At 35.1% G+C, this 13260-nt stretch overlaps 1 protein-coding gene across 3 annotated transcripts in view; it reads right to left on the reverse strand.

The window, feature by feature from the left end:
• Positions 1-630: 630 nt before the first annotated feature.
• The window catches only part of LOC131050621 (uncharacterized), a 73992-nt gene continuing 61362 nt past the window's right edge, over positions 631-13260 (reverse strand). The window contains exons 8-9 of one of the 3 annotated variants that reach the window (XM_057984815.2): positions 2621-2842; positions 631-798 (exon numbers count right to left, since the gene is read on the reverse strand). In XM_057984815.2, coding sequence (XP_057840798.1) covers positions 2622-2842 — 221 coding nt within the window. In that variant the 3' untranslated portion in view covers positions 631-798; position 2621. Of the gene's footprint in view, positions 799-2366; positions 2843-13260 lie in introns of those variants that run through there. The other 2 variants (XM_057984816.2, XM_057984814.2) reach the window with 2 other exon arrangements.

Raw genomic sequence — 13260 nt, forward strand, 5'->3', positions numbered from 1 at the left:
TATAATTCTAAACATACATGTTATAAATATTACAATTAAGAATGTTAACATATTAAATTCTATTCAAATATACTAACAAACAAGTATAAGGTGGTTGATGTGGATGTAAGGAAGAACATTCTACATGATGTCTTCCAAAATATCTAAGTTGTTTAACGTCTTGTTAATATGTACTAGATTTTCTAACTCTTTATTTCTTATAGCACCTTTTTCAAAAATAATTTGTTAGAGTTGAGATCGAGTTTGATATTTAAAGTGTGTACATTCTTTTCGAATCCTTTTTAAAAAATAATTTGAACAATCTTTGTAAATAAAACTTAATTGAGACTTGAGATTGTTGTACCAATTTTCTCTAGAAACATCAGATATATCTAAAGAATTTTAAAATTTCTTTTAAATGATACATACCAAAAAAAAATCTCTACAATTTACATTTTCGAAAAAGAAATAGATTCATATATTTTTCCACAATATATAAATAATTACATTAAAATGAGTATCTAAATTGTATAAATTCATCTTGAATTTCAAGTATAATGTGTATTCATATCCTTTAACATTACAATTATAAAAGAAGAAAAATAAAAAAATAAAAATTGATTTAATATTCCAGAAAAAAAAAAAAAAAAATTAAAATAATTTGATTCACAAAGAATAATTAATTGTTAAAATATTCAACATAACCAGTACTAGAAACCTTTTGGAGTGATGACCCCACAACGCAACGGATGTTGTGAGCCTTGTTTCAAGCAAGATCTTGTATTTGATTCATAGCTCCAGTCAAAAGCGACTCAACTTCTGCCCATTACCAAAAAACAAAAAAATAGTAGAAACTTTTTAAAATTTGCTGAAAACAACTAAAGACATGTGACCATAGTCATCAAAAAAAAATTCTAAATCAAAAGCTACACTTCAAAAAGAAAAGTTAAAATATTGAATAAATTAAAATTTATTAAAAAACTAGTTTGGAGAAATTATTAAATCCAAACTAACATTTGAACAAAAATTTAACCACATCATCATTTTATAATATAATTAATTTTGAGAAGAAAAAATAATATGATCATCTTGTAATAATAGTATTCAATTAGTAAAAAAAAAAAAAAACTTTTTCTCCACCTAACCGATTAGAATTTAATAATTCTTACAAGAATATTAAGTTTCACAGTTTTCATTGGCATACTGTTCCAGTAACTTTGTGCTCTTTTTCATGTATCTCATAGCCTTCTTGTGGAATTGAGTAATAAATTCTCTTATCTTTCAGACACTTTTATAACTTTATGCAATAAAACAATCTCAACTTATTTGTTCATGCACATTGGTGTGTAATTTAATTATGACAAATAGTTCAAATACAAGATTTCATTGCTTTAGAACCTTTTAACATTGAATTAAACAACCATTTTGTTGATTTGATTAATAATCACAATCACTATGGATTTTAAAGATAGTATCATATTTTTATTGTGTTGAAAAAAAACACGTAAAATTGATACACAATTATTTTAGTTCTATGTTGTTTGTGTGTCAAGATTGTCCTTGCTTGGACAAATTGAAAAATCCAAGGTCATTGGACAATTTAGACCTAATTTATTAATATTTATTATAGGTAATTATGGAAATATGATGCCCCCAAGAACTACATCCAATAGCTTTCAACAAAGATTTTTAAAGCCCCTTAAAATTAGAAAAAAATCCACAAACAAACATGCAATCTTATTATTTTCATGCAAATTCCTATGAACGTGATGTGCACAATCAACATAACATGGTAGCATGAAATCTTGAGCACTCTCTGTTTCGCACAAGGCTTGAACTGTGGTGCTTCCTAAGCTAAAACTCAAACTTGACAAATTGGCCCTCACTTGTAATATAATGGATATGAATTCAGAGCCGATATATCAGAATTTTTATTATTGCCATAACAATATGTTGAAGACCCTGCAATAATATTTACCCTTGATGGCAGACATCAATAATGTTTTGCACTCAAAATTCACTTGAATCATAACCAGGGTTGATGCACCATTAATCAATCCGTTACAATAATAACAATTGATTTCTAAGCAATTACTAATTATCAACCATCAAGATCTCTTTGCCAACAAGCCTAGTGTTATTATTGTAGATATTTTTCTTAAATAGTTGGTACTATATATTTGAGCATATAATTATAATTCATAATCATCTTTTGACTGGTTGTGATTAGTAAATCATTTCACCTTGGATTGGAAAAGATATATATGCCACATAGACCCACAAGCAACCATTAATTCCACTAATCTCTATTGTTTCATAGCTGCAAGTGCATTCATCTTATAGTTGTCCTAATATAAAAATTCATGTTAAGAAAACTCGCTAAACAATTATGTATACATAGAGATTATAATTTTAGCTGATATTGCGAGATCTATCATCAAAGTCAAAAAATAACTATAATTCAATGATAGCAAAGTCTGACCATCAATTTGTAGTTGGAACAAAAGCGCACCATAACTTGTATACAAAGGAAAAATCGAAGCATCTTTTCTGAACTCCTACAGATTCTATATGTTACAAATGCCTTCAAAAAGGTTAATGATCTTGCAGCATAAGATGGGAAAGGAGCAAGCCAACATACCTTAATCCATGGCTTCGTTTTCTTCTTGTTCGTGTAATCTATTTAACCATATAAATGCAAGATCATTTCCTGCATTGGCAGCAACCTCAAACTGATTTATTGCATCATCAATGGAGCTTATACTTGTTCTCTTTGACAATCTGTTACGTATTTTGCTGCTAGCTTCACTTGTCACTTTACCACTGCCTGCCAAAGGACCTATCTTATCAGGTGTTTTCTTCCCTGCAATAAGAATTATTAATCCAATCTGATTACATTCTAAAGGCCATCACAATGTAAACAACAATTAATAAAGAACCAACATTCCAAGTAGAGAGTAAGCTTAACGAATGAATGTGGGTAGCCTTGTACCCTAATAGTCAATATGTATCATGAAACATGAGATAATATATTTTCCTTACAAGAGACTCTCACCATACAACTATTCTGGACGGATAAGATACATAAAATACTTTAATAGAAAGATACCCACTAATTCTGTCCAATACCTAGTGCCATACTACGGGCATACATGCAAGTTATTATATTGTTTAAAATCTCCTGACAAGTGGAAAGTAAAACTGTAATCTGGGTTTAGACATCCATTCCCACAAAGGAAAAAAGAAAAACATGCATCTTAGCATATCGTTACTACGTCTAAAAATTCTATACATATTAAACTATAATAACACTACAGGTCACACACATTTAATGACTTGTCCTTACATGGAAAATGAAGTAGTCCCAGAAAATAACTGCAACTTCATGAAAAATTTGAGCAAAATAATGACGAGTGGAATAAAGTAGATATCCATAACCTAGCCTTACAAAACCCTGGAAATTCCAGTGTATTGGGCATACGACATACCAATTGAGGATCTCATCCTCCATTCACATTGTCTATCAAAATGTAATCAAAGACAAGATGTGGCTCACTAATTGGAAGAACCAAACTCCACCCTATAAAATCAAACAATATAGGCCTGCATTGAAGCATTTGGAACACTGCGTGATCCCTGGTGGATGCAAGCTGCACAGTAATCTTTTCTATTATAGTTCTTTAGCATGTGAATAACAAATAAATCTAAGGGGGAAAATCAAGTAGCCATTCGAGCTGGAATCAGAATATAGAAGATACACATAAGTGCCACAGGTTCCAAGGATGAAATGAAATAAAAGTTTTTAATAACATCCACGAGTAGGAGTGATTAAATTTCCACAGTCCATTGTCATTACTGCAATATTTTTTCTGGATTACACTGTGTAAGATTTTGTATGCATCAACCTTTTGGATCACACTCTGATCCATCATCAGGATGAGAGTGAGAGAGCTGTATGAGTAAAATGATGGATCACTCCTACAGCTCTCTCACTCTCATTCTGATGATGGATCATGGAATGTCATCCGAAGTGTTCATGCCTACAAAGTCTTACAGTGTAATCCAGAAAAATTATTGCAGTAACATCCACAAGACCAAGGATACAATTTCAAATGATCGTAGGGATGGGGAGCTCCAGAATAATCCAAGAATTTCATTTTTTAAGAGAACTAAAATGCTGCATGTCAATTGGAGTCTAATGTAATTGATTTTTTAACTCTATACATCAGGCAAGATGATGATCAAAGTACATCAAGCTGAAGAGAAATTTACCAAGTTGGTTAATAAATAATAAAAGCAAAATCCTCACTATATTTTGTTATGAAAATAAAAATAACTAGATTTAAACCTTGTTTACTACCCCAAAGGTGTCAAGACCCTTTATGGTCCAAGTGGGAGTCTGGAATGAATTTCTAAGAGCCCTAGTGGTCAAGTACCCAGAAGCCCCAAACAACGCATTACCATTTCCCTTGATCCCCTGCAGGATCAAGGGTAGGGGCAGCCCTTTCCAAAGTCGACGGGCGGCACCCAAAAAGGCAAAAAATAAACGACAACAGAAGCATTGATTTCAGTACTCCCAATGCTATCTCTGTTCCATATCAGAACTTTCATATGAATAAAATTTAAATAGATTCTTCCTGCCAAATTTCTCCTTTCCATGTAAGGTGGACCATGACAACATAGTTTCACCTCACTATAGAACACATTAAATTTCCATTGACTTAATGTTTGTTCCCAAAATTATTCCTGGGATCTGGAGCAATGATATTAGAGCTGTTTTCCTCTATGTTATGTCCTATTGAACCATTGGCAAGATGTGTGAGCTTTCAGATTACATTGTCAGTTTAAACAATTTTGGATAAAATGTAATGCAGGTAGACAAGACCATCTTCAAGAGATGCTTAAGGAAACACTTAAGAAGCAGGGAAAGACATGATGTTCCAGCTTGCTCAAATCCTTCAACAATTAATGCCCTCAACTCTGTCCTCAACAAGAAGCAAGTCATTCGAGGGCCAGCACCTTTCAAAGTTCCAATGAATTTGGACATCCCTCCATTTGAAGGTAAGATTGAAATTGATGCACTAGAAAATTAGCTCGACTGGTTAGACTAATTTTTTGTGAATAATTTTATTTGCACTTTTAAAGGCTTTCCCTCCTACCAAAAAATGGTGGTAATCATAGTCAAAACTAATTGAGGATAACTTAGTGGGCACATGCCAAATTTTGTAGAAGCATAGAAGGATTGGTTATTACTTATTAGTAAACTTACCGGGTTCGCCCTAGACACCCCTGGTACTGGTCCAGTCCGGTCCAGGTCCCTCGTTCGGGTCCGGTAAGGCCTTGGTTCGACCAAGGTTCGAATTTCTCAGAGAGGGTTCGACCTAACTCGAACCCGGGCGGACCAAGATCAAAACCAGGCGGACCCAGGTCGAACTCGAGCAACTGGGCAGCCCAAAAAGCAATATATTATGCAAAATTTAATTTTTTTTCGGAATTCGCCAGGGAAAAAGTGAAATTTATACCTTAAAAGTGACTTCTAAAACATAATCTTGGCTCATTTCTCCTCATTTGTGTTGCAAACAAAATTTTTTTGACAACAGGTTGAAGAAAGGGTGAACAAAGTTTGGCTTCCAAGATCAAATAGGAGTTGAAGACTGATTTTTGAAGCTTCAACTAGTGTTGCAGCATCATTTCCATACATTTGCAAGCTCCCATTGGCTACAAGAGGTAGGTTTTTCAACATTTTACTATTTTTGTTTCACAAATTGTCAAACATGAAACATTAATTGTTTTTCATTATTTTCTTTTTGTTTTTGAATATGTTTATGTTATTTCTTGCCATAGGAACTAGAATGGCATCTACCTCTTCCTCCATTGGCAATGAACAAACAATTGCAAAACAAAGAAATGATCCAAATTCTCCCTTATGTAAGTATGTTGACATTATAAAACCACTTCCAAGAAGTTGGGGAATCCGTTGAAGATGCCAAGGATGTGGTATTGAACGTAATAGTTCATATTATTGGGTGGTAGGCCATTTGTGTGGAATAAAAGGAAGAGGCATCAAAAACTGCCCTGGAAAAGATGGTAAACCTACACCAGATGAGACAATGATGAAATATATTAGGGAGCATGAGGAGGCAGAAGAGAGAGAATCCCGTAGATTGAATCAAACCGCACCAAAGAAAACAAGGGGAATGCAAGCCCCATCTAATCCTGATGTTGTAGTAGAAGACCATCCATTCTTTTCCACAAATGAAACTAAAAGTGAACCACCCTTGACACGCAAAAGAACAAAGGGGCCTTTAGAAACCGCATTTCAAAATGAGAGTAGAGACATTGCTGACCAAGATGTAGTAAGGTGCATTTATGCAAATGGGTTGGCTTTCAATGTTGTTTGCTCCCCATATTAGAAGCAAATAATGAAAAGTGTTAATGAAGCTCCAAGAGGGTATAAGGGCCCAAGTTATGAGAAGGTACATGGAACATTATTGGAGAAAGAGGTGAAGAGGGTTGAAGATGCATTGAAACCCATAAGGGATTCATGGGCTGAGACAGGTGTAACAATTGTTTCGGATGGGTGGAAAGATGCTAAAAATCGTCCCTTGATCAATGCCATAGCGGTGTCCCCTAAAGGGGCAATGTTTTTGAAAGTTGTGAATTGTGAGGACCAAGTAAAAGATGGCCAATTTATTGCAGAAATTCTCATCTCCGCCATTGAGTCAGTGGGACCCCGCAATGTTGTCAAAGTCATAACGGACAATGCAAAAAATTGTAGAGTTGTTGGTTTGTTGGTTGAGGAACACTATGATCACATCTTTTGGACACCTTGTGCGATCCATTCACTCAAATCTTATGCTACAAAGGATTGGGACTAAAATAAAATAGATCAGAGATGTGTATGCAGAGGCTGCGGACATCCAGATGTTCATCACAAACCACCACATGTCTCAAGGGATTTTTAGATCCTTTTCAAATTTGGAGCTATTGAAGGTAAGTGAAAAAGTAATTTAATTTTACATTTTCTGATTTTTTTAATTTTCAATACTCATAATATCATTGTGTAAGCTATATTGTGTATTCTTCTTTAAAGTTTGGCTTTATTTTTTAATCATTTTGACATTAATTTGTGTTATAGGTTGTTGAGACCCGTTTTGCATCAAACACAATCGTCTTAACACAACTTGTGAAAGTTAGAGTGGTACTATGCAATATGGTGATCAGCACCAATTGGACTGCATGGAAGCAGAGTAGCAGTGAGAGGGCAGAAAAAATTAGGGAGAGAATATTGAATGAGAAATGGTGGGATCTTGTTACATATCTCCTAAGTATCACTGAGCCCATTATGAGCATGATTCGCTATACTGACATGGATAGGCCTTGCATTGGTGAGTTTATGATGGTATTGACTCAATGCTTGAAAAAATAAAGTTCACCATAAATGCAAAAGAGAATGACCCCGAGGATAAATTCCTCAAAGAAGTGGAAGCAATTATTGTAGAAAAGTGGAATAAGATGATCACTCCTTTGACAAACCAGGAAGGACCCCACCATGGAGAGATCTAGAAGTATTTGATGGGTACAAGGCAGCATTTCTTAGACTATATCCTAATGATGATTTGCGAGATATTGTTACAAATGAGTTCATAGAATTCGCAAATGGGAATGGTCTAAGTGTTGATGCACTTCATCATAGATCCAAGAAGGATGCTCATAGCTGGTGGTACTTGTTGATGTGTTTTTACACATATGCGAACACAGAATAAAATACCATAAGTATCTTATCCTCTTTTGAACAAAATCTCTTGGATGCTAAAGATTAGCTTAAGGATCATTCAAGACGACTCTAAGGTTCATGAATGTAGGGTCACTACGTGTGGATAAGCTTAGTTGGTTTGATGTGATTATGCTGGAATCACAAGGGGACTTACATTCGAATGCTTGAATGCTTGATTTATTGGAATTTAGATCTTATCTATTCGCTAGAAGATAAAAAAAGAGAGCAAAAGGAATAGGGTTTGAGAAGTCTATACTAGGACCTAGAATGTAAGAAGATGAATGAATGCCTTTATGGAATCCTACTGAGGGAAGTCTCACCATCAAGCTGAACAATTCGACACAAGCTCAGTGCAATCTTCTAAGGACATTCAAAGATGTTCATCGAACACTGCTCACCATTCAAGTTAATGCATAAACAATGGATGTATAGCGACTTAAAGTTAAGCGCATAGTATTCCAATTGACCACACAAGGCACACTTACAATCAGCAAGAGGCTAGTGGTAATGGACTAACGGATTTTACATGAATACATTCAACAACTTCTTCCATTCAATCTAATCAACATGAATATAAATTGAGAAGTAGAGGCATGAGGCTTGTTGAAATAACTAATTTCACCATAACTTCAATGAAAAGAGTATCTCATTTACAAGTCATACCAACAATTCTTCTCTCTCCTAATCTACTTCTATTCTAATTGCTATTCTATTCTCTCCTAACTATTAGCTATTCTCCAACTATTGACTATTAGCCAACTATTAACCTTTACAAATGAAGAGTCTGAGCTTTTATAGAGAGCTTATTTACAATGAATTACCAAGATTGAATCTCCATCAATGGCCAAGATTTTACAATAAAAACCCTAATTAGGGTTTGTTACAACAAACTCTCCTTAGCCAATGAGAAAATTACATTCAGAAAGTGTGGACCAATAGATAATAGGGGTAGGTGCATTGAAGTTTGTGCCATCACTGGTGAGTCAAGTTCATTGAATCAAGACACACTGAGGTGGACCTTTCTAACTGGAGGAATAGTGACTGGGACGATGACTAGGATTCCACCTTTATCTTGCACTTTGTAGGCTCGATAGATCATCATCATGAAGACATTTCTTGATACTCAACATTACAAGCTTGCTCAAAGTAGTGGTGATGGGATGTATTGAGGTAACTGAGTCCTTCATCCTCGCTTGCCTTGGAGTGATTGTATAACTTCTCTTTCGCACTCCTTTGATCTCTTCATGTCCCCATGGTGCGGGGAAGGTTGAAATTCCTCTTAGGCGTGAAGTTTCTCCTCTTGCACGGTGATGTAGGTCTTACAATCTTTTCGCTTTGCAATCACCGTCCTCTCCCATTTGCAAAACAAAAACAAACATGATATCAAATACATAATATATAACTTTTGATAGTTCTTCTTATCTTGATATATCTCTTGATTTTATGTGTATTGCAGGTTTCATAAGAAGATCTAGAGCAATTCGCCTTCACGAAGGAGCACATTGAAGTTGATTTTCGCTTGTAAAAGGGGGTCTTGAAACTTACTCCACTCTTGGTATTCATTAAGTTGCCCTTGTCTTTTGAAGTCACTCACTTCACTGAAATCATAAAGTTGTTAATGTAGATCAAATCATAAGATTTAACATGAAACTCGCTCATGAAGCTTGATTCATGAAGATGATATTCGCTCATGAAGCTTTTGAAGATGAAGATCGCTCTAGTTGGTGTGCCCATGAAGTTGTTTCTCTCATCTTGCTCATCAAGTTTGTCTTTCCCTTTCAACTTATGAAGTTCGCTATGATTTCTAACTCACAAAGTTCGTTTGGGTGAAGCTTGCTTGTGTGAAATTCGTTCCAAATCCTTGAGTTATGAAGTATACTTGTTATGAACTTCGCTCTAAATCTCCCAAACATGAAGTTCGCTCCAAATTGTCAACTTATGAAGTTGACATTCATCTCACCAACTCGTGAAATTCATTCATCTCATCAACTCATGTAATTCATTCATATCAAATTTGCCTCATTCTTTTATTTCCAATTTTCATTCATGAAGTTTTGAAGGCAAAATTCGCTCCAAATCCCCAACTTATGAAGTTTGCTTCAAAAGCTTAATTCATGAAGTGTATTTTGTATGAAGTTCGCTCCATTTCATTGATTCATGAACTTCACTCCAATCCTTCAACTTTTGAAGTATGAACTTCGCTCCTATCACTCAACTCCCGAAGTAAGAACTTCGCTCCAAAGGCTCAAATCATGAAATTGTTGAATTTCGCTCCATGTTGAGAGATCATGAAATGATATTCTTGAATTTGTTTCATTCTCTTGTTCAAGTTTGCTCTCTTAAGTCAATTTGTCAAGTTCGCTTGAGAAATGCAACTCATGAAACAATGATTTCACTCCAAAACCCTTGAACCCAAAGTTTGCTCCTATCCTTCAAGTCATGAAGTAGTAGAATCGCTCCAAACCGACAACTCATGAAGTAGTAAAATCGCTCCTCTTGGTGGAATCATGAAGTTCATTTGTCATTGTATCTACTCAAGGTGATCATCCTTCTTCTCTTACTCAACTTCGCTCATGTTTTGATTGCTTATGCATGGTCATTGATGAAATTCACTCCAAGAAGTAAAGTCATGAAGTTCGCTCCTAGAAGACAACTCCTGAAGTTCAAGTTCGCTCCTCTAGGTGGAATCATGAAGTTCGTTCCTAAAAGCAAAGTCATGAAGTTCAAACTTCGCTCCACTCTTGCAACTACCGAAGTTATCAACTTCGCTCCAAAATGATGATTCATGAAGATGTCAACTTCTAATTCATTTAACCTATTTATACCCAACTTCACTCTTAAAATCGCTCCACTTTGTAAGATCATGAAATTTACTCCAAAACCAAAACTCATGAAGTCGCAAACTTCACTCCAAAACTCACACTCATGAAGTTGGGAGTCCGCTCCTCTTGGTTAAGTCATGAAGTAGAGAATTTCGCTCCAATTACTCAACTTGTGAAGTTAAAAAAAATCGTTCCCAAAAGGCAAGTCATGAAGTTGTTAAACTCGCTCTAAAGCATGAAGTCATGAAGTACGAATTTTGCCCCACTAGCTTAAGTCATGAAGTTCAACTTCGCTCCAAGAGGTGGAAACATGAAGTTTGCTCCAAAACACTCCAAAATTAAGTTTGCTCCATAACACTCCAACATGAAGTTCGCTCCTAAACACTCCAACATGAAGTTCGCTCCAAAACACTCCAACATGAAGTTCGCTTGGAAATGCTAAGTCGTGAAGTTTAGATTCAATTTGAATCCATTCAAGGTGAAATGCTATCCAACATACTTCTCTCCTCTATTCTAACTTCGCTCATGAAGCCTTGAAGGTGAAGTTTACTCATGTATGCTCATTGAGGAAGTTCGCTCCAAATCTTGAACTGTTGAAGTTGAAATTCATTCATGTGTGCTCATTCATGCAATTCGCTTTGATCTCCCAACTTGTGAAGTTTGCCTTTGATTGTTTGAACATGAAGTAATTGTTTTCAAATCTCGCTCATTCTTCAACTTCCATCATGAAGAAGTTCACTCCAAGTCTCTTAAGCATGAAATTCACTCCTGAGTCCTTGAGGATGTAGTTTGCCCCTGAGGTTAAGTTCATGAAGTGGGTTTCAAACCAAGACCAAACTCTTGCTTGCGCTTTCAAGTTCAATACCTGATAACTTGCTCAACATGAGATCTTTAGAGTGAGTCTTCGCTCTATGGGAGAAATGTAAGAAATTCACTACACAAGGAATGTTCATGAAGTGAAGTTTGTTCTTTTAAAAGGAGCACTTGGAGTGACCTACAAATTGATGATCCTTCCTTACTCATGATTGAACTCATCATGCCTAGACTTTGTAAACCTACTACACACTTATGCAAGACTATCCACTTGAGTCCTTAGCCATTCTTGACAACTTACACCCTTCAAATGCAAAGGCTAATAACAAAAGACTTGACACTACCAACTAAATAGGAAAAAAAAGTGGGGGTCCCCATTTGCAATGGGGCGATGTGTGAATACCTCACAACAGTACTTTCATGGTGCATGCTTCCAACACCTACAACCCCTTGCTGTAAAAGTTTTATCACAAGTTTAATTAATTAAAATTTATCACAAGTTTATTTATGCTTATAGTTTACTTTGTCTTCATAGGTTGCTAGTAATTTTTAATTTTAATTTTATTAATGTATAACTTTAATTGTTTACTTTATCTTCATAGGTTGCTAGTTCATCTGCTTCAGAAAGAAATTGGAGCACATACTCTTTCATCCACTCAATAAAGCGCAATCAAAAAGAGCGGAGAATTTAGTATATGTGCATTCCAACCTACGTCTTCTTTCACACAAACAACGTGACTACACACAAGGAGAAACGAAGATGTGAGATATAGAGCCAGAGCATACTGATTTGAATGCTCCCGCTTCTCAGCTTCTTGCATTGACACTTGATGACTCAAATGTCGAGCCAACTTATAGTGCAAGTGGCATTGGCTCATCTAATGTCAATGTCAATTATGAGGAGGAGGACGACGACGACGACGATGAATTAGATGATCCATTTGATGATTAAACTTTATATTGTTGAAAGTTGAAACAATGATACTTGAATATTTTGTCATTTTGATATGGAGGATGAATTAGATGATCCATTTGATGATTAAACTTTATATTGTTGAAAGTTGAAACAATGATACTTGAATATTTTGTCATTTTGATATTAAACTTGATGTATATGATGCTATTATGGTAATATGATCATGATGCTATTATGGTAATATGATCGTGATGCTATGATTACAAGTTTATGTTTGTTTTGTTGTTTATATGATGCTATGTGACATGCTAATCTTAATTCATGCTTATAGGCTGCACAAATATTTATATATATATATATATATATATATATATATAATTTACATGTTTTTGTACTAATGAACCCTAATCCCTTCTCATTCTTAATCCCAGATGAGGGCATTGACTTGTCTAGGGCGCTATGACACCACCTCCCTAATTCAGCCCAGACATCAAGAACATCAATTCTTTCATCCTTGGGGCCCTTTTATTTTGGGGGGGATTTACTCTACCTCTCCCTGATAGCACCTGTCTCCCTTGGGGAATAGAATTAAAATTGATTAAGTACTTAGACTATGAATATATTTGTCTTTCGATCATTATGAATGTATATAAAATTAAGTATGACCGTCATTCATACTGCAGTCTATGTTAATATTACTATTAAATTCTGCATAAGAACATTATTAGGCTTCATATATTAAGCACATCCCCCATGCATACCACCAAGAACAAGGATGTTACTACCTATAACTCAATAAAATTCCCATCTGATCTGACCAATGGTGATGTTATTGGATGTTTTTGATTCCTTTCCTTTATATCTCTCCATGGAGAGGTCACAACTCTTCATCATGTATGCCCTTTGGAAAGAAACACACTCTTTCACCGTTAGCACCTTTTGAAAGAGTGCAA

Source organism: Cryptomeria japonica, chromosome 8 (assembly GCF_030272615.1).
Source record: "Cryptomeria japonica chromosome 8, Sugi_1.0, whole genome shotgun sequence".
Taxonomy (NCBI): Eukaryota; Viridiplantae; Streptophyta; class Pinopsida; order Cupressales; family Cupressaceae; genus Cryptomeria; species Cryptomeria japonica.